The sequence below is a fragment of the Protopterus annectens genome, chromosome 10.part0, assembly GCF_019279795.1.
Source record: "Protopterus annectens isolate FY-2018-M chromosome 10.part0, PAN1.0, whole genome shotgun sequence".
NCBI classification, from domain to species: Eukaryota; Metazoa; Chordata; order Ceratodontiformes; family Protopteridae; genus Protopterus; species Protopterus annectens.
In genome coordinates, this window is record NC_056744.1 from 1,388,430,823 (window position 1) to 1,388,453,793 (window position 22,971).

The 22,971-nt window shown below is 41.1% G+C and overlaps 1 protein-coding gene across 1 annotated transcript in view; it reads right to left on the bottom strand.

Annotated features, from left to right (window-relative positions):
• COL24A1 (collagen type XXIV alpha 1 chain) overlaps positions 1-22,971 on the bottom strand; it is a 3,617,818-nt gene that overhangs the window by 374,355 nt on the left and 3,220,492 nt on the right. Inside the window, exons 44-45 of the mRNA XM_044086026.1 lie at positions 21,498-21,551; positions 21,345-21,398 (exon numbers count right to left, since the gene is read on the bottom strand). Coding sequence (XP_043941961.1) covers positions 21,345-21,398; positions 21,498-21,551 — 108 coding nt within the window. The remainder of the gene's footprint in view (positions 1-21,344; positions 21,399-21,497; positions 21,552-22,971) is intronic.

Genomic DNA, 22,971 nt, shown 5'->3' on the forward strand with positions numbered 1-22,971 from the left:
CTTTTTTCCAGTGTTGATTACACATGCAACACTACTTTACAGGGCAAATTAGAGAAGTTTAAGAGGGACACCGACGAGTATATGAGAGGAAGGGCGTATCCTAATCTATAGATTAGGTCGATTAGTCTAATCAAATGAACATTTTATTTTTGGAAGAAACTTATGAGGGTGTTTTTAAAAATTAAATTCATATTGATTATTCCAAAATCAACTTATTGTTAGAGGACATGTTACTTCGGGGTCAGATATCAAAAAGAGAATTTGATTTCATGTGCAATGAAAAACCTGCCATAGCAAGTATATTTGGCAAACTTAAATTATACAAGAATATAGCACCCCCCCCTTTTTCGACCTATAATGGATGCCACTCATTCTAAAATATTTTTATTTATTTATTTTTATTTATTTTATATTTGTTGACCGGGTTTGTCCGACTACGCTGACAGCCCTTTTTCGGTAGAGGCCCGGAGAGAAAAGCTCCACAGATTTACAGTAAAAATAAAATAGACAATTGTATTGGAAGCAAAACATTAACATTTTCAGTAAAAGCAGAGAAATTATTTACAGAGTTTAAGTTACCATTTAACATACAATATGTGTAGAAACAATATGCAGAGTTTGTTAGTGTAGCTAAGGAAGTTACAGTTAGTGAAGATGATACAAGTAATATATCAGTAGAGATATTTTATGACTGAAGAGACAAGTAATTACCTTGATAAAGACGGCTAAGAGAGCTGACACATAACAGAAATAAAAAACAATGATGGCAGACAATTAACTATGTAGGAAAGGAAGACAGTTTATGGAGGGTGAGTACAGTGGCATACCTAGCAACTTCTTAGGTGTTATTTTGTGGCTGTTTTCAATTCTTTGAGTTTTTTGAGTGGCCTAATTTCCAGTGGCAGTTTGTTTCAAGAAATGGTAGGATAATGGCTGTAGAGGTTTTGACCAATTCTGTTCTTGGGTTTATAGATTTGTAGTAAGTCTTGGTCAGAGCTTTGGGCAGTCCTAGAAGGAGTGTAAAAGGAGATAAGATAAGAGGAGATAGGTCTGGACAAAAAGATGGTTGGTACAAGATAGAGTAGATAATCTAAAACTGACAGAGGAGAAGCTGGTGGGGTAATTCTAGCCAGGTTAATTATTTTAAAGAGAGACAGTGATGAGATCTATAGTTTTGGTTTGGAGCAAATCTGGCCACTTTGTTCTAGGTAGTTTCTAGCTTTGCTAGGAGAGAAGCTTGGAGGCTGGTGTGGATTTGAGAGCTATACAATAGGCTTGGTAGTAAACAGGCATGAGAGAGGGACGCGTTTTATTTCTGTATAAGAGGCTAAGGTTTTGATGGGTTTTCTTAATGCAATTATTAACATGCAAATCAAATTTCAGTTGGTCATCTATTATGACACCTAAAAGTTTTGTGTTGGGTTCAACTACGATAGGTGTGTTATTTAGAGAACAAATAGCAAAAGTGGATTTAAGGTGGTTTAAGTTTTTGGGAAGAAAAAGTAAGAGTTTAGTTTCTTTAGGATTCAGAATTAGATAGTTGTTAGAGAGCCAGGTTTCAACTGAGTTAAAGGACTCCTGAGTGACAGAATGTAAGTCAGAGATAATGTCTGCAATGGTGATGACTGTAGAGTGATCAGCATATTGGATGAGGGATGACAGAGGGCAGGAGGTATACAGCAGATTAGTATAGATATTAAAGAGTAGTGGAGTGGACCAAGACTAGATCCTTGGGGAACACCCATTTTGACAGGAAGAGCAGGGGAGAGAGCAGACAGACATTTTACTGATTGTAGTCGATCTGTAAGATAACCAGAAAACCAGGCAACGGTAGTGGTGGTGAAGTTAAGGTTAGTCAGTTTGTCCAGAAGTAGGGAGTGAGACACTGTATCAAATACTTTAGAGAGATCTAGGAATAGGCATGAGACTAGTTTATTGTTATCTCTGGCCAGAGAAATAGTATTGATAAAGGATAGGAGGGCAGCAGTATTGCTATGCTTTGGACGAAATCCGTGTTGTGTGGGGGTGAGCAGACTTTCCTGAAGTAAGTGTTCCATGACTTGATTATGTACATATTTTTTCTAATATTTTTGAGGGAGGTGACAAGATAGCTGTAGGTCTGAAATTGAAGACCTCTATGGAGTTACCTCCTTTATGTATGGGTAAAGTATAGAATTCTTTCGAAATAGATGGAACATTTAATTCACAGACAGAATGGTTAATCAAAACAGAGACTGAGAAGGTCTGCTGCTCACCTGAAGGAAGTAGGGGAGGTATGTTGTCAGCAGATGTAGAACAGGGTTTTAGTTTGCAAAGCAGTGATTTAATCTAGTTGGTAGGTACAGGTTTAAGGGAAAATATGTTAGCATAATTTGGACTAGGGGAGGGGTCGGGAGGATTTATAGTGTTAGAATTAAAGGAATCAGGACTTACCATCTTCTTAATGGATTCAATGAAGTAGGAATTGAAAATGGAAGCAGTTTCTTGGGGTGTATTTGTTGCACAGGGATTAGGAGATGAGGAGTTGCCAGGAAGCAGTACTCAATTTACTGAGTGCCAAAAGCTTTTGGGATTTGATCTCTGTGCAGTAGGTGGGCTATTATAGAATTCTTTTTTGTCTTTATATGTTTATTTAGTCAGGTTTTGGAGTTCTTTGTATTTTTGTAAGTGGATGGGAAGGTTAGTCTTTACCCAAGTTTTCCACATTCTGCCTCTTGTTTTCATCAGGGTGCAGGTAGCATTTGTTAACCAAGAGGATATGTTAGATTTAACATGCAGTGTGTGCAAGGTGCCAGTGAGTTAAGAATATTTAGGAAGGTTGAGTTGAATGAGTATACTGCTTTGTATAGAGTGAGTTGGGTCAAAAAAGACCAGTTCATTTTGGACAGGAGGGTATTAAAGGTTTCTGGGTGGAAATGTGTTAGTTTCCAATGTCTGATACATCAAGTGGTCTGGAGAAATGCTGGAAAAATCTTAGAAATTTTACTGGGGAGTGATCACTTAGGGAGTCAGGTAAAGTTAGAGGATTATGATATTTAAGTGGATCTGAGACTAACATCCAGTCAATGAATGAGCCAGAGTTCTAAGATTTATTAGAATGAGGGGGTGTAGAGATAAGTTGTATAAAGCGATGCAAGTTGATACATAGGGTGTAGTTAGGTGGGCAGAGGGATAGCCAATTTATATTGATGTCTCCAAGGAGGATGATTTCATTATGTATGTGTTGAGAAAGGTAGTGCAGAATGTTTTCCAGTAGAAGAATTTTGTTTCCAGGGGGTATAAAAATGGCTGCTACAGTAATTATAATATGATTATTAAGTTTAAGGTTGGCAATCATGAGTTCCGTAGGTAGAAAGGATGGGATTGGTTTATCTAGTGGTGTGAGTGCAAGATGGTCTGAGTAGGCAATGGCTACTCCTCCATATTTTTTCTTTTGACAGTCTAGTCAAAGTATATTATACCCTGGAGGAAGAATGCCCTTATCAGAGTTAACAGGTTTTAGCCATGTTTCTGTGAGGGTGATAATATCTGGGGAGTGATTTGACATCCAGGCATGGAATTCATTGACTTTATTTAGCACACTTCTAATATTCATTGAGTAAAAAAAATACCTTTTTTTTTTGGAAGAGTAAGATGTAAAGTGTCTGGGTCAGTTGAATTGTTGACAGGAGAGAGAGAGTTTGGGCCAGGATTTGGTTGAATATCACCTGATAGCAGGGGAGTTTTAGGGAGCATGTTGACATTATAGACAGTAGGGTAGCAGGTGAAGTACTTTATTTTACTTTTTGTAACACTTGTGGGGGAAGGAAGATGTTTGACTTTGGAAAGGATGGTATTTGTAGGAAATATGGAAGAGCAGATTTTAAATGAGTGAATAGGTTGTGTAAAGACATTTGGTGAGCATATGTTGGAGTTGGATTTTCAGGAGTTAGTTGGATATTATAGGAGATGAGAAGGTAAAGTAGAAGAAAAGGAGGCATGTAGAGGAGAGTTAGGATCATGTTGGTTAGGTTAATGAGGTAGTTCTATAGTAGTGAGCAGGAGAGAAGGAAGTAAATTGTTGAAAAGACAGTGTTTATGGTTTCAGAGTAAAGTACAGACAGACTCAAGTAGAAGGTGCTGGGCTAGGTAAAAGTTAGTGCATAGAGCCACAGTGATTATGTAGATATGGGGTGTAACTAGTTGGGGTTGGACTGTGGAGAGGAAGGGGTGGGATTACAGGGGAGGGGAATAAGAAGGATTAGGTATACAGTAAATGATATGGGGTGGGTGAGAAAGGGGGTAGGGTAGGGGAGTGAAGTGAGCCTGAGTGAACTGAGGGCGAACAGAATGGACACAGCCATGCAAAGCAGGTAACTTTGAATGAAAACTATCAGGAAGTCTGGGGGTATGGCAACAAACAGAGAACACAGGTAAATGTATCTATGAAAGTCACAGAAAGTGACTGCAGAAAATACTTCAAATGCGTACCTAGGGAAGGTAACAGGAATAGTAAAGGGGTGGATACAGAAATGTAGGCTTACATGAGAAAGAGATGTAGCAAGTCTCAAAGATTCAAAAAGTAAAACAAACTGCCAGTTGATGAGGGGTACATTAATGGAGGATGGTGAGCTAAGAGTGGATTTGTGACTGGGGGTGGTGGGTATGAGGAGGGGGTGGGGGAGGACTACTGAGAGTAGTGTGCTTGCCACAACCTGTAGCTAAGAAGCTTTTAGTTGGTAACACAGATCAGTGCACAATAAAAAGAGCTGTAATAACAAACCTACACTGAATTTCCAGTAGTAGAAAGGGCATGCCACAAGAGTCAATTTCAGTCTTAGGTGGCAGTAACCCAGGCAGTGCTTGTTAGGGATGGAGGTGACAGAGCACTCAGTCTTCAGCTATGGAAATAAGACGTTATGTACTCACCATAACATTCCATATGAGTTGCTCATCTCACCTTCATTCTTGACTGATGGGTTCGGAGCTGATCCATCGGCTCCTGTACAGCCACATGCAAAGCTCAAGGTCTTCCAGAAGCTCAAGGTGAAGCCCCTATCCCATGATGCACTGTGAATTACCTCAGATCTTGTTTGCTGCATGTACTATAGTGAAATAAAATAGCCATCTCCCTAAGGAAGGGAAGAAAACTGAGCAACCAGGATGAGACCAACATCTAGCTCAGCTATCAGCCAGGAGGGGATAGGAGGGAGGGACGTAAGAATGAAGGCGAGATGAACAACTCACATGGAACGCTATGGTGAGCACATAACTTCTTAATGTGAAGTTGTTCAATCTCGCCATTCATTCTTGACTGATGGGTAGCGTACCTAGCACCATCAATCTTGGGTGGCTCATGGGAGTACATTTTTCAGGACCGTGGACCCAAAAGAAGCCCTGTCCCTGGAGGCCTTATCAACTTTGTAATGAGTGATAAAGGTATGAGGTTTTGACCAAGTGGCTGCTGCACAAATGTTATCAATGGACAGTTTAGCTGAAAACACAGAGGATGTAGAAACTGCTCTGGTTGACTTAGCTTTAATCTTGTGTTGCAAAGGCATATTAGTAGCTGAATAGACAAAACTGATACAATCAGATAACCATTTAGACAGAGTTGTTTTAGCCACTGGTCTACCTTTCCTGGATTCAGAGAATGAAACAAAAAGCTGGTCTGATTTCCTGAAATATTTTGTTCTATCCAAATAAAATCTGAGCTGTCTGTGAACATGAAGTTTGTGCAGCATATACTCCATGTTGGAATGATTAGGGAAGAAAACTGGTAACTCAATAACTTGGTCAATACTGGTTGCTGAAAAAACATAGGGCAAAAAGGAAGAATTTGTCCTAAGTGATACTCTGTCAGCATGAAAAATCAAATAAGGAGGGCTGATAGGTAAAGCCTGAAGCTCTGACACTCTGCGAGCAGAAGTAATAGCTACCAGAAAAATGATTTTCCACGACAAATATTTGAGGTCATAAGATGATGCTGGTTCAAAAGGAGAAAGAATTATACATGAAAGCATAACATTTAGATTCCAAGGAGAATATGGAGTTTTCACAGGTGGTCTCATGTGAAATGTCCCCTTGAGAAAGGCTTTGGATAACTTGTGAGACATGATATTTAACCCGTCAATGCCAAGATGAAAATTAGATATAGCAGCCAACTGAACCCGAACTGTTGCTGCTGCCGCTCCTTTGTTAAAAATCATAGTCAAGAACTCTAGTATGGATGTCATGGAGGCTTGGTAAGGATCAATATTATGCTTAAAGACCCATATGGAAAATCTCTTCCACTTACTAAGATATAATCTTCTAGTGGACGGCTTATGAAAAGACAAAAGATCTGTTTTGTCTCATTGGAAAAGTTAAGAAGCCTGGCTATGAGGGGAACTGGAGCAGCCAAGCTGTCAGCTTCAATGATTGCAGAGAGGGGTGAAGGTCCCCTGACGGATGTGTCAGAAGGTCTGGAACTGGGTCTAGAATCCAGGGATCCTACAAGAGATTATGTTGAAGGAATGGGAACCAAATCTGCCGAGGCCAATGAGGTGCTATAAGGATGATGGTCCTTCCCAAGGATTTTGTTTTCTGTAGAACCTTGGGCATCAGTGGTATTGGTGGAAATGCATAGAGGAGACTCGGGGTGCGTCCCTCGGGGCTTCTCCTGGAGGGGGAATCAGGGCAAAGTAGCTTCTGAATTTTGTGCTGATGTGACTGGCAAAAAGGCTGCAGCAAGGCTGGTCCCATTTGCAGAAAATCCTGTCCGCAATCTCTTTCTTGAGGGACCACTCGTGTGGCAACAAGATTGCCCTGCTTAGTTTGTCTGCTATCACGTTGGATCTCCCCACGATGTGTGTTGCCAACAGAAAGTGCTGGGAGGAAACAGTCCACTGCTAAACTGTGAGGGCTTCTCGGCAAAGAGGGTAAGATCTTGTTTCCCCTTGCTTGTTCAAGTACCAGACTACTGACATATTGTCTGCCTGAATTGCAATCGTTCCTACAGGAAGAGAGTCCTGGAAGTACTGCAACGCCAAAAGTACTGCTCTCATCTCCAGAACATTGATATGCAAGTGTAACTCCTGATCGGTCCATATGCCTTGGGCAGTCTTTCCCTAAAAATACCCCCCCACCCTATCAGGGAAGCATATGTGGTCACAATGGCTACTGGAGGGGGTAGAACAAAGGGGCGTCCTATGGTGACATGAAGAGGCGTCAACCACCACTGAAGATCTTTCTTGCATGAGGTTGTAATCAATATTATGTGGTCCATTGGTAGTTCCTGGTAAGACCACTGAGTGAACAACAGCCATTGAAGGATCCACATATGCATTCTTGCTAATTGTATGGTTAGGATTGCTGCCGCCATCATACCCAATACTTTCAAAACTTCTGAAATTGGTGTTCTGTCTTTCGATACCAATGTGCTGACATGCTGATGAAGAAGGAAGACTCTTTCGATAGGTAGCCTTAGAGTGGTGGTTGAGGTGTCTAGCTCTGCCCCGATAAAAACAATATGCAGCGATGGTGACAAGGCAGACTTTTCTGAGTTGATCATAATACCTAGATGATTGCACAGTGACAGAGTGTACTCCCTTGCCTGAATAAGTTGCTGCCTGGTGGTCGCAGTAAGGAGCCAATCGTCTAGGTACAGAAACACCTGGAATCCTAGATGCCTCACGTGAGCCGTGACCACTGCCATGTATTTGGTAAACACTCTGGGGGCTGTAGTGAGACCAAAGGGCAGGGCTCGAAACTGAAAATGATTGGCTCCCAGCTGGAAACACAGGTGATCTCTGGATGGCCTGGCCATCTTTATGTGGTAGTACGCATCTTTGAGATTTATCGAGCACATCCAATTGTCTTTCCCTAAGAAGGGAAGTATAGACTGAAGCGTGACCATCAGGAACTTCTCTTTCTTTACATATTGGTTGAGTCTGCTGAGGTCCAAAATGGGTCTCCAGTCTCCTGTTTACTTGGGAACCAAAAAGAATCTTGAGCAAGTTCCGGATCTTGCTTGTTCTCCTGGGACTGGCTGGATGACTCTTTTTTGTAGCAACTTTCGGACCTCTAAAATTGCCTGTTCCCTGTAACTGGGTGGAACATCCGGGATTCATCTTATGGACGGGGGGGGGGGTGATGAAAGGTATGAGGTACCCTCTGGAAATGATACTTTGTACCCAGCTGTCTTTGGTTATTTCTTGCCAAGCATCTGGGTACAAAGATAAGTGACTCTCGACTGCCTCCAGAGCAGGACAGTCGGACCTCCTTTCAGGAACGCTGGTAGGGTTGCCCAGAGAAGTGATCTCTGTCACCCTGATGTTGCAGACCCCCTCTGCTGCAAGGGCGGCATCTTTCACTATTACCCCCTCCTCTGCCCTGGAGGGGGGTTCACCACATGTGTCCTGAAAGGCTCCATGGGCTTTCAGGAACCACATTTTTCCTCCCCTTTGACCTTTGGGATAAGGTTGGGTAGGGGTGGAAAAATGGACTCCGATGGCAGACAGAGTCTTTCCATCCTGTTCACACCTGGTCAAGGTTTCCTTCACTTTAGGCCCAAAAAGGGATGAGCCATCAAAGGGGGTGTTAATGAAGGATGACTTGAAGGGCTCCACAAAGGAACACAAGTGCATCCAGGAATGTCTTCTAAGAGCAATTCCTGTACCCGCTGCCCTACTCGTTCCATCAGCTGCATATGATATGAAATGCATGGATGAGTTAACAATAAAATTTAGTGTAGAAAGCTGGGCAGCAACTTTATCAGATGCACCTGCAGCTACTGTACCCTGAAGAGAATCTCCTAACTCCTTAAGGAGATCTCTTTGCAACCTAGTAAAATGGGTTAAGTAGTACAGTGAACAGAGAGCAAAAGTCACTGAACTGAACATGCGTTTCCCATATCTATCCATGATCCCAGACTCTCTATTAGGAGGATGGAGAGATGAGGAAGTCTCAGACATTTCCTTTTTGGTGGCCGCCACCACGACCATGGCATCGACTGGAACTCCTTTGGTTAAGAATGTTTTGTCTAGTGGGGCTGATACAAACTTGCTAGGCCTCCTTGGGACAGGTTCCATGGACTTTGGTGACTCCCACGCCCTTTGAGAAACCAATTGCATGAGCTCATCGAATGGAGGAGACACCCAAGAGGTGGAGGGTTGAGACCCGAAGGCCTTCAGGAGAACTGACTCATCCTCAGTAGGGCTCTTGGACTGCCAATCACCCCTCTGCATAAGGCTCTCAAGTATCTCAGCAAAGGAGATATCCTCAGAGGGGGACAGTGGGGACCCTTCTGACTCATCCAAGTCAGTGTCAGATGTTAAAGACTCCTGTGGGGAGTCCAAGTGTCTCCTCTTGCACAATCTCTTCCTGGGAACCTCCTCAGTGGGAGCTTCTGGGGAGGTCTCAGAAGAGCAGGGGGCACCCTGTGGGCCTACCTGGGGATCTGGGTCTGTACGCTTAACCTGGACGATGGAAGCAGAAGCATACACAGGCACTTTAGGGGATAAGGAAGCAAGGCCTGAAGTCGAGGATGTCTTGGGGAAAAAGCTCTCTTCATGGCTTCGAAGGCACCATGGCTCCGATGGGAAGGAATCGATGGATCTGTGGGAACTGACAAACCCTCCCGCACAGAGGCAGTGGGCTCTGAGCCGGAGGTAGGAGCCAGGCTCATCCGAGCCGAAGCCCCAAGAGCAAGAGTCGGCACCGACAAGTCAGTCCAACTACCCTCCCTGGATCCGACTGGAGGGTGTCGGCTCTTAGAGTCCCCGGTTGGCGCCGAGGACATCAGAGTGGATGCAGCCGAGGACACTGGAACATGTCTCATCTCCGAAGGCTCCACGATCAACAGGTCTGCTTCTTCTGGCTCTGAGGGTCGATACAGCTCGAAGGAGGAGCAGCTAAAGCAGGAGTAGTGGTCTTCAGCTCTGAAGCCGCTTGGGTCAGAGCCGACAACAATTTAGCAAGGCCTGGTGCCTGTAAAAGCTTCTGAACTAATCGATCCATATCCAAATCTGAAAGGCTGACAGATGATCTAGATGAATGCACCGATGGTGCCAACTGGATCAATGGTGACTGAGGCACTTCGGATACCAGCTCCAATGCTGTGGGCCGGCTCCGAAAATAAAAGACAGTCGGCTCTGAAATCTGTGGAGCCGATGTCACAGAGTTATCAGACTTTTTCAATTTTTTTGAATGCTTGGAGTCCTTAGATTCAGCAGATGACTTAGAGGACTTAGAAGTTTGCTGGCCATATCCTGGTCACTCAAAGCTTCTTGAAAGGGGTGTTTAAGCAAGCCCCTATCCATTAACTTCCTTTTCCTTTCTAACAGAACCCTGGAAGAAAAGGAATGTCAGATAGCACAAGATTTTTGCAAGTGGACAGCCCCAAGCAATACACACATGTAACATGTCCATCAGTAGCTGACATTTTCTGGTTACAGTCCGGACATTTTTTAAAACCGGACTTTGGATGCTTTTCCTTATCGTCCGCCATGATCCCACTCTGAAAACACATGCGGATTAACAACTAGTATATATTTAGACTAATAGGCTCTAAATGCACACAAACAGACAAAAGAGCCTAAGCTAAAGGTATCCAAGAACTACTACACTAATTATAAAACACACGCGGATTAACAATGAGTATAAATTTAGACTAATAGGCTCTAAACACACACAAATACACAAAAGAGTCTAAGCTAAAGGTATCCAAAATCACTACACTAATTATAACTACTATCTAAACAACCACACACAGAACTTTAACAATATACTATCCAAAGAACTAGGCCAAAAAACGAGGCCAAAAATTTAAAGAGGCAATATATATAGAAATATATATATATATAAAACACATGGGAAGGGGATTGCAATGGAGCTATAACAGCTCAATAACTAACTACCTATACCCAAAAAATGCTAAAAGTATGCAATAAAGACTAAAGACTTTTTAAAGATTACTGGCACGAGCTTTCACTAGAACCTCCAATCAGATGCCGTGGCAAAATAGATCTAGGGTAATTCACAGTGCATCATGGGATAGGGGCTTGGCCTCAAGCTACTGGAAGACCTCGAGCTTTGCATGTGACCATTCCTGAGCCAATGGATCGGCTCCGAACCCATCAGTCAAGAATGAATGGCGGGATTGAACAACTTCACATACTGAATTTCCAGTAATAGAGAGGGCACGCCACAAGAGTCACTGTCAGTCTTAGGTGGCAGTAACCCGGCAGTTGTCATGGATGGAGGTGATAGAGCTCTCAGTCTTCAGCTATGGAAAACTGAATTTCCAGTAGTAGAAACGGCACACCGCAATAGTCAATTTCAGTCTTAAGTGGCAGTAACCCAGCAAGTTCTTGTCAGGTATGGAGGTGATAGGATCTCAGTCTTCCATATATTGTATAGCAAAATTGTTGGATATAAATTTGAAAAAGGGTTTAACAAAGATTGCTCAGATTTGTAAGGATTCTTGGCACTTTTTAAGATTACTGAATAACACAAGTTTTCAACCAGAAGCAATTTTTGTTACTACAGTTGTACATAGCCTATTTTCTGTGATTCCACATGATACTGGCCTTTGTTGGTTTGAAAAACAATTATTTAAATGTATGGATTTAAACACATATACAATTAATGCAATGGTAGTTTTGATGGAAGTTATATTAAAAAACACATTTTTTTATTTTTCGAAGGCCAGTATTTTAGGCAAACTACAGGGGGTGGCTATGGGTGCGGGGTGTGCCCCCTTGTTTGCTAATTACTTATGGCAGAATGGGAGGACCAGTTTAGGTGGTGGTGCTGCGGTAGCGTTGTCGCCTCACAGCAAGATGTTGTGCCGTTCGATTCTCAGCTAGAGCGTCTACTGTGTGGAGACATGCGTGAATGGGGGTACCTTCTTTGAAGGTTGTGCATCAGGGCTGGCAAACTCGGTACGTAAAAAATCTACTGCCAATCATTAGCGGACCGGCGTTCCCGCTCTGGCGACCCCTAACCGGGAAGAGCTGAAAGACACAAACAAACAGTGTTTATGTTAACAGTTGGTCTCTATATACCAGATTCCTGGATGATATATTCCTTTTATGGAACAAGTTAAGAGAAACTCCAGGAATTGTTGGTTTATATCAATAGCTCTGCTCAATTTCTGTCCTTTCCCTATTTATTTGATAGTAACATGATAGCTGTTTTGGATACTGAAGTAAAGAAGGGCTTCAGTGAAGTCCACCAGGTTTAACAGACATGACATGCCTTTAACAAAACTAAATTGTGGCAGATCAAGGGTTTGAAGATCACCAATATCCTTATTTATAAGGTCCATGATGATTCATTTAATGGCCATACAGATAAGGCTGGATAAAATTATGGGTCTGTAGTTCACAGGGTCTGTTGCTGTACCCCCTTTATGAAGGGGGATGATGGTTGCTGTCTTCCATTCAGCAGGGACAACACCAGTAATCAGGCTGTAGTTGAACACAGTACCTAATGGAGTTGCTAACTCATGTTTTAGACCATTTAAAATGCAACCTGGGATGCCACCCGGTCACATAAACTGTGTTTTTGGTCTTGGAGAGATCATTAATGACTTGCTCTTTGGAGATACAAGGTACGCAGATGTAGAGGGAATGCTTTGTGGAATGTTTGGAGGGGACAAGGGGGGTGAAACTTTCACGAAACCTGTTGGTTAACAGGTTAGGCACTTTTGCAGGATTGGTGTATGTGATGCCATCCACTGCTAGTTCAGCACACGTAAGGGTCCTACCTTTTAGATTATGGATATAGCTGAAGAATGCCTTATTGTTACTAAACTTTTTTTGAAGTTGTCTTTACAGGATTTTACAAGTTGTCTTATTTGTTTGTTCAAGCAGTGCAGGGTGTTCTTCCAGTGCTGGGAACTCTCTTTTTTATTCTTAGACAGCAACTTCTTCCTCTTGTTGTATAACTTATTCATGCTAGATGTCCACCACAGATGCTTGTTTTTTCTTGAGAAACTTGTTTTGATCCTATCAGGTACAGCTGTGTCAATACATTTGTGTAAGCATTTGTACAGGGCATTTGTGTGTACCTTAGTATGGTTGTCAATGCCATCTGTGGGAACAGGAGCTTGGAAATTATTTACGCCATCCCTTAGGAGGGTATAATTAGTTTGGTGCAAATTTTTAGCCTGATTTCAGCTAAGAGAGGTTCAGCTGTTATAGCTACTTCAAATGTGACTGCTTTGTGATCAGATTTAAACAGTGAGAGTCCTATACTTGTGATGGTGCAACATTCACCCATGTTGGTGAGGATCAGGTTGAGAATATCTGATCCCCTTGTGGGGTTACATACTATTTGTTCCAGGGGAATTAGTGTTAACAAAATCCAGGAACCTTTGTGCGAGCATGTTGGTACTTGTATAAGTTTCCCAGTCAATGGAGGGATAGTTAAAATTGCCCATGACTACAGTCTTTGATTGTAATTTGACTGACTAAAGTAGGTCCAAATAAGCAGTGTAGGCATTGTGGTTCATTGAAGGGGGCCTATAGCTAATGATGACTGGAAGAGGAGGTTTTCCTACAGTCAGTTGAACTTGGAGTAACGCCATGGAGTTTTCTTGTCTAACCAGTCTACAGGTGTATTCATCTTTGATGAGGATAGATACTTGTCTCCTCCTTTGGTTCTCACACGTTCATTCTGCAGTCTGAAATTGTGGAAGGCATTGTAGCCTTGCAAGGCTGGGGTACTCTCTGTGGTCCTGGACCAAGTTCCTGTGACTGCTCAGATGTTAACATCCTCCAGGGAGAGGAGTGCTTCCAGAGAGTGCAGTTTCTGATTTAAACTCCTAGCATTCAACAACATAACCTTTAATTTATTTGTGAGTGATATTTTCACATTAAAAATTTTGTTCTTGAGACCAAACTATGGCGGAGCCAAGTGCCTTAGCCAGTAGCCGAAAGTCTAGAGGTAACAGGTAAAGACCATTTCTGGCAATGAAGCGTGGTCTTTCAACCATGTCATCCCAGGCTGACAGGAACTGGACCCCCTTATAATGACACTAGAAACTAAGCCAATTGTTGAAGTCAGTCTTTTTTTGTTTATATTGTGGCATCATCCTAGGTGAGGGTAGAATGCTGCTCAAGGCTATAGACATACCTGCCTGGGACACATATTCATAGAGCTCAATCATGTATCTCTTCATATAGTCCAATGATGTAAGTCTCAAGTCATTCACACCAACATGAACTATGACGGAGTCATAAGGGCACTTGTGGTTGAGACACTTGAGTGCATGTGTGATCTGACGGTTCCTGGCACCCAACAGACAGCTGACCGTAATATTCTCCCTGTCCAGATGGGTGAATGGGACATCTGTGTGCCTTACAATGGAGTGACCTATGACAAAATATTTTGGTTTAGATGTGCTTTGCCTTAGGACCTTATTTGATGAGATACTGGTCCTTGTATTTTTATGTCAATTGAGTGTTGTAGGTGCTGTATTGGGTGTAGCATGTTTGTGTTTGGAAGGTCTCTAGTGTCTAGTTAGGTTTCTGGTGAGTACCTCCTCATGATGGTTTATGTGTTGAGTGCATGGTTTGTGTAGGAGGTGAAGTATGTGAGCTGACAACCGGTTCAGCATTACTGTGTGCATGAGACTGCATGAATTCCAGATTCCTAGTGTAGATGCATCTCTCACACATTGTACTTGGGTGATTTACGAGTAGAGGGTTGTCAGTGTACATGAGGCAGTTGTTACACTGCCTCAGGATACCTATGCCAATCAGGCTAGCAGGAGAAATGGAGGGAAACTGAACATCCATAATGCTAGGTTAAATCCTGTTTCCACAGTGGGGAGAGAAAATGGAGGGGTGTGGCATAACTGGGTGCTGTAAACTGGGTCTATACAAATGGGGTGCTCTGTAAAGGGTCTATACTAGTGGGGGTTCTCTAAATGGTATGAGACTATTGTAGATTTGGTGGTTTTGGGAGTGTTTAAGGGGCAAGAGAAGTGTTGAGATGCTCTCTGAGCAGCTAAACACAATTTAAGGACTGTATGGCAGGATCACAGGCAGCTACTAAGGGAAAATGTATCTACTGAAGTTTTTGCATGTATAACCGACAATGGTTACCCCCACTACACAGCAGTGCGCTATGGTGCATGGAGGTGTACTACGCATAAACAGATGAGTACAACAGAGCAGTGGCTTGTTGCCTAACTCTGTGGATCTGTGTTAAAATAAGAACAAACCTGTGCAAATGAGGGGCTTATGAAGTAACAGTGCGCAAACTGAATTTAAACATTTTAACCAATAAAAAAGCTCAAAACTGAGCCCTGTGCCAACAACCTTCAATCAGATGAGTCTTAACTGCAGTCACCTGCCACAAGGATGCAGGGGGTCCCTCTCCAACACAAGATAGTCTGGTGTAGTGCTCAATTTAACAAACAGAACCAGATTCAGCAGGTCTACATCTAGTCTATGCTACAGCAGACAAAAAGTGCAACAAATAAGCAAAAACAGTTTTAAAAATCAACAATATAGCAAAAATACAGTTTAAAAGTGCAATATACAGTATAAAATTGTACTTATGGTTAGGAGAATGCAACAGATTCCTTGAATTGCACAGATGAATACAGCAGAGCAGTGGCTGGTCACTTAACTCTGTGGAGCGGTGTTAAAACAGTGATCAGTGAGCAGGGCAATAACTCACACAAATAATCTAGAACAAGAGGGAATCAGGCCTTAAAAAGATCCTGGTCCTTAGACTGGCACCAACTAGAAAATATTTTCCTCTTAAACATGTAAGATTTTCTAGTAGCAGATGTTTTCACCTGCTATAATACCTGCATACCCTCAGGAAATAAAGTCCCTAAAAGGTATGGACATTCTATCATCCAGACAGTCAACTGAAGTGTAATCAAGTTGGGGTGTATCAAACAATCTCCGTCTTGTGTGAGTAAATCCAGTCTGTGGGGAAGCTTGAAGTAATTGCTCTTGTCCAGATTCACAAGAGCAGAAAACCACTGTTGCATGGGCCAAAAGAGGGCAACCACTCATCTTTGGGAAGTCTTCCTGGGCCTTCAAAAGAATCCTGGTTATCAGTTAATAGGCAATGGGGAACATTTCCATCTATGAGAATGAGAAAGCATCTGGCTTCCAGGCCTATTTGAAAGGAATCAGGAAGCAGAATTTGTTTAATTGTCTGTTTTGAAAGTAGGTAAACAGACCTATTTGAGGCATTTCCCACAGCTGCATCAGTTCCTGGAAGATCCTTGGGTACAGTTTCCATTTGTGAGGTACTTTATAGGTCCTGCTTACCTTGTCTGCAACAAGGTTTGCACATATGGAATGTATAAATTCTGATGAGTCAAACTGAGCTGAGTTGCTACATCCCAGGATATCACAAAAAGTCTGCGGGTGGGGGGCAAGATCTGGTACCCTCCTGTTTGTTTAGCGATCACATCACAATGTGTTGTCTGTAAAACTACTAGCAAAGGTCCTGGAAACCACAGATGATTTAGGTCTCTCAAAGCATTTATCATTGCCAACATCTCCTTCCTCACCTTCCCAGCTAAAATAGCCATTGCTTGCTCGCACCTACTTTCGACACTCCTATATGCCTCCCCCTTCTAGTTAATATAAGTAAATCTGAACTTAATAGACTAACAACCTGTTATAATCACATTGCCAGGTTTGCTACAGGCCTGCCATTCAGAACCCACCACTGCATCAACCTCAAACAGCTTGGATGGCTGGAATTTCCTAATCTTGTCAAGTACAACCTGCTGATAATGGCTAACAAAATTCTCTATAACCCGGACAATACTCCAGCCCTTAGAAACTCTATCCTCCCCCATAATAACACAAGACTGCTCCGCTCATCTAATAAGCTACAAATACAGACAACTAAAATTAACAATGCTACTGGCATGGCCCTATTTGCAAATTCTGTAAGTAGAACCTGGAACATACTTCCAGCTGCCATGACCATGCTCTCCTCCATATGCCAATTTAAAGCCACAATTAAACAACATCTGGCATTAAACTGGCTATGCCACTGTGACAAGCCTGGCTAAACCAACAACATGTATGTAATTTACTTATCTATTAGATATTGTTAACTTCTCCTGACTACAACCAGGTAATTTCTATCCTATATACTTGTCTATTCAATGTGAACCTATGTACCTTATGAAATATCCTACTTATAAAATTGTACTATTTTTAGTCTGAATGTATTTTTATCTGCATTTTTATCTTTTATCTGCATTACTATTTTATGATCCAGTCGGACTATCCCGGTCAACAAATGTAAAATAAAATAAATAAATAAATAAATCTTTTTGATATTTATGCACTTTTGTCTATTTTGTTCCACAGACCTTGCACTTTCACACCTTATGAAACCACTCCCCATGCCACATCTAAAGCATCTGTTGTGACAGTGTGAAGAGGAAGTGGAAGGGAGAATTGGCTATCTGAACTCAGACAGAAATGGTCTACTTCCCTCAAACAAGCATCTGAAAATATAAAGGTCCAGAATGACTTGAGGTACCACTGAATTTTTCTCATGTGAAATCCGGCCAATGGAATCATAACAATCATTGCAGATACCAGAGTTTGACAGAGAGAATTTTAATAACATCTCTACTTTGTCTGGAGAAAGAAAGACTTTTCCCAGGACAGAATCTACCGTACATTCCAGAAAAACTATTTTATGAGATGGCATGAGAGAAGATTTCTGAAAATGTATTTGGAAACCCAGATTGAGTAGGAAATTCACTTGCCAAGGACTATTGATAACTGGAAAAATATTCTGCAAATAAAATACAAACATGGCAATATGAACAAATGTGAATGCTCTGAAGTCTGCAATAAGCAATTACTGCAGCCAGACACTTTGCAAATACCACTGGAGCAGTAGATAGTCCAAAGAGTAAGGCAGAGTCCTGACAGTGTAAGCTTGATACATAAACTCTTAAGAAACATCTGAAATATGTATTCATGGGGATGTTATTTTCTTTTAAGTCTAGCTTTACCATAAAAGCTAGTAAAGAAAAGAGACAACAGGGTCTGAAGGGATAACACCCTGAAACTTTGGACCTTGACAAAAACATTGACAAAGGAGAGGTCTAGCACCAGCATCCACATCCCCGCTTTCTTTGGCACCGGAAAAAATCCTTTAATAAAATGCTTTGCCCAACTGGCAAGTGGACACAGTTTCTATAACTCCCCAAAGATGATATTTGCTTCAGAACTGGATGAAACAAGGGCACATGATTTACTGGACAAGGAGGGATCCCCTTAAAGAAAGAGAGGAACTTTTATTGTCAAGTGTACCCCTGTTAAATGACTTTCAAAATCCATTTGCCTGTAATAGTTTGGTGCCACAAAGGAAAATGTAAATTCAGAGAGAGGGAGAGATTGCCAATTGTGGGGACTAGGGTTTTTTCTTTTTTTAGTCTGAACAGGCAAACAGTCAGGCTGACTTTTTTACCACACTTTGTATATAGAGGCTTTCTCTTTATTTTTGGTACTTCCTTGCCTTTGCTTTTTAAAATCCTGTTTGTTGGCACCCTGAATTGCTGTTTGAAAAAGGGAGCTGAGGTGGAATGAACATTTTTGTTTGCCTTAAAAAATGAAGGCTGGAAGATGTTGGTCACTCCTAAAATCAACCTTCCCTTCTCATCAAATCTCTTAAGAAACTCAGCTACAAAAGGCCAAACAGAACATTATTTTTGAGTTAAACTTTCAGACTTAATATCCTCAGGAAGATTTGGAGAATGTAACCAAGCAAATCTTAAAACTGAAACAGAACCAGCAGCTCTCAAGACAGTATCAGCAGCATAAAAAGAATGCTTTAAGGAATGTTTAATTACATTAGAAGCAGATAAGAGAGGCATTCAAAGCATTTTCCACCTCCGAAGAGGGGAGATTAAACTTTTTCATAGTTTCAAAAGATGGTAGCAACAACTTTAACACTTGAGTCTGGCAGTTTAAAATTCTAAAAGTTAAAGTTTCAGAAGAATAAACCTTCTTCTCAATTCTGTCAAAAGATTTCCCGGTCTTGTCAGAGGGAGTGAGATTAGCATTAGCAACTTGTCTAGCAGAAGAAGTTTTGCACCAGGAAGTCACAGTTGTTTTAGGGCTAACGCATCTATATCACTTCGAGTATGTAAATATTGAACGCTTACATCGTTGAATATTCACGTACTCAAATAAGTTATTGTGGGGGGCTGTGCCACCCACACCCCCGCTAAATATATATTCCTACTCCGAGACCGCACTACAGTGAGGAAAGGGCAATATTCACATAATCGATGAAGTGATAGGGAACCTAGAAAACAAGTATTTGTGAGTCAGAGGCGCCTTATATAACCAGCCATCCTAGGGGGAGGAGATTGAAGGAAACATTCTTCAGGGCAGAAAAAATAGGAGGGATAGCTGCAGGTTGAGGAATACACAACTTTAATAAGTCATAATACATTCACTGGACAACAGGAATATCATTTTGTTCACAACAAAGAACAACTTTCATTTTAGATAAGGTTAAGATAAGTCTTCTAAAGGAAAATCTGAACTCAAACTTTTCTTAGAATTTTCACCTTGAGAATAGAGCCCTGACGCAAAACATTCTTCCTGCAATCCCTGCTCTTCCGACTGAAAATCAGTGTCAAAAAGAGAGAGAACTCTTTTTTTCTTTCTTTTCTTATCTGAAGGGGAAACAGGCAGAGTAAAAGCAGAATCCAATTCCCTAGTAAGGCTTCCCTGGCCATAAAAGCAGAGACAGGAAAAGCCATATGCTTTGCTTTTTGTTTTCATTTCCTGGGTGAACCCAGGAAAAGACCAACTGAAGGCAGGTACACTCTTCCCAGGACACAGGCTCCCTTTCCTGGCTATGTCTTTAATGGACAGAGTAAACCTGTAATTGGTTCATCTCCCAGGCCAATGTTTACACTTATCAAGGGTATCAGAACTTGTCATAGATTTGAGATGCATGGTTAGGCTTAAAAAGACACTTGTGGCCATTAGACTTGTAAACACCTATGAACCTATGTTGAACACTTACATTCATGCCTTCCTCCCAAGACTTACAAGTGTGATTCTCCCGCTCCCACGGCTACCAAGGATGTGTGTATCCTCCAGTCCTTAGCTGCTGTTAGTACTACACCAAAGGACTTGGGAGAAAATAATAAATGGTCTGAGGACCCAAGTCACAGCAGAATCATTGATCAGAAGCTGAGGCAAAGAAAGAGCCAGCCTGACAAACAAAAACTCCCTGACAACTTTCTTATTCTTATGGAAAGTGGAAGGCAGAATCAGGGTTACCGGTAACTGCTCCGTAAGTCACGCAGCAAAGGAAGTCTCAAAGCCTGTGTAGTAGAATCTGAAGGAATTATTAAATCTCTGCACAGTCCAGAGACATATTTTTGAGGTAAAAACATAGTGAAAGTCCCCAAAAGCACCAAAATCCAGCACATAACACACAAATACTACCGCAGTATGACAGAAATAGTTCAAAAAACATCAAAAGTTCAAATAAGCATTCCCTGAGGTACAATCTCTTGACACGGCACTACGGTCATCATAACTGCATTTTCTAGTCTAAAACAATAACTTTTACAGAAAAAAACAAACACTAGTTTCAGAAAATTAATTAGTGGAAGGTTTTCTCTAGCAAGGGGTTTATCTACATAAACTTGAAGAATTACTCGCTATCAGTTCCAAGACCACAGAAGGAGTGTACTTCAGTGGTAAGAAAGCTCTGAAGCTTTTTGACACTCTGCCTTTTATATGGAGCTCTGCTCAAGCTCCTGACAGTCACAGTGCCTGGTAGGTGCCCTAAAGCTTTCAAAACCTGGCTGGTCTGTCATATCCTTAGCAAGATATAATCTTAATAAGTTAGACTACTGTAAAAAGGTTCACATGCTGAGCATCTGTTATAAAACAAAAATGCAGTTGTGAGTGCAGCTGTAAATATAGAAATTGCTCCAGTACAATTCACTTTTCTTGCAGCCTCTGACTAATAGCAGACAATGACAAAGAAATAGCCTGACAGCCGGATGCTTTCACTTTCTTTCTAATCACTGACTTGGATAGCATCACTAAGATGATAGTAGCTAATATTACATTTACAAATAATAATTACAAAATAAACAAATAAACAAAACAAAACAAAAAAATCTGGAATCACTCTTTCCGTCTCTTCTTCTCAGATAATATCCCATTCCTTCTCATGTACTGACAACAAAATTAGTACACTGTTCTCAAATAACAATAACATCATAATTATAGGGACAATAACACTGTATTACAGCTAAACAATTAATATGTTGTATAAACAAAATTAAAGTTTAAAAGAAAACAAATAGAAACATTTTACATGTCAGAAATACCTACCATAGGACCTCGTTCTCCCTTTGGTCCCGTTTCTCCTAGAATTCCTGGTTCTCCCTATAAATAGTTGTCAAAGAAACAAATTATAAATAAGATCTCCTCAACAAGACACATGACAGAGCATACAATACAATATTGTACAAATCCTTGACTTACTGGAGGCCCTGGATGCCCACTGTTTCCCCTAGGTCCTGGAATGCCAACGTGGCCCTAGAAATAAAAGCAAAATGACCATTTAACTTAACTGCAGCATGTTAAGATGTGTTTTTTGTCAGTTATTTATATTTCTGTTCTCGCTTTGTCTGTCTAATTAATACACAGTTTTTATAGTAATGTTCTAATACAATATAGAAAACTGAAAAGGTTAAGTATAACTTTTGAATGTAATATGTAATTTCAGTACAAAATCAGGAATTAATTAAAATACTTCTTTATTTAGTTATTTATACTTTGTTGACCAGGTTAGTCCCACTATGTCAGGAGGCTCTATTCAGGGGAGAGCAGAGGTGGTATTTATAATAATAGGGGAAATTTGGCCTGGGCATTGAGGAACTTCCCCTTCTCTTTTCAAAAGGTGCTGTGGGATCTTTCATATCCATTTGAGCTATCACCCGCTGAAGCAGATGAGGCTTTAGTTTAAAGTCTCATCCAAAGGCTGGCACACTCAGGACTGCAGCACCCACTTTATGCTACACTGCAGTGGCAGCAATCAATCTACTTGGTGTGGGAATAGAATCCACAGCAAGTGTACAACCTGTTGCACCACCAACAGTGTTCTTGAGGTGAAAGACAGCTCTTAATGTTCTATTTGTACTGGAAAAATGCAACCTTTCATCATTTACTTCTGCAGAAATGTATGACATTTCAGGTAGCCTTCTATCATCTCCCAAACCTCTATGAAGGGGCAAGAAGCTTTTTCACCGCATGTGTTTACTGTATATATAATACAGGCCAAATTTATTTTGTCAGGTTAAAAAATACCCCCCCCCCACACACACACACACACACACTTTAGACTTTCATACTTTTCTATAAAGTATAGATTCATCATTGCACATCACAGGATTCAAGAGTATAAGCTCAAAGGTTAGATCCTGCAGAATAAGTAATCATATTTTAAGGATAAGATGATGGAAAACCTATAATGCAATAAATGACACCTACAGAAATGGCTGTGGCAGCTCACAAAATGTCAGTACTGACAGCAATATTGTCTTTTTAATGCAGTCCTGTCATGGCAAAGAATTTGAACTGTAGCACAGACTGGCAAGAGAGATATTCCTCAAAATGTTTCCCCGATTTAAAAAAAAAAAAATCTAGCTTTATCAAAATGATGATATTTTAAAAATGTTTGGTGAAATTTATTCTAATGGGCTTCACCAATCTGGGTAAACCATATTGGACAATGTTAAATACACCATCAATTTCATACTGTTCTAGAATATGACAAACTTAGAACAAAATCACATCTGCTTGACAAAAATCAGACAATCTGCAGGAACTACCCAGGAGAATGGGGTCATATTAGTTTTAAAGAAGTCGTGGTAAAGTCTGGGGAAAATTTAGAGGGGAAGGGTGTTGTTTTTTTGGAGATAAACAATTTACAGAACAAGCTCATGGTTAGGAGCAG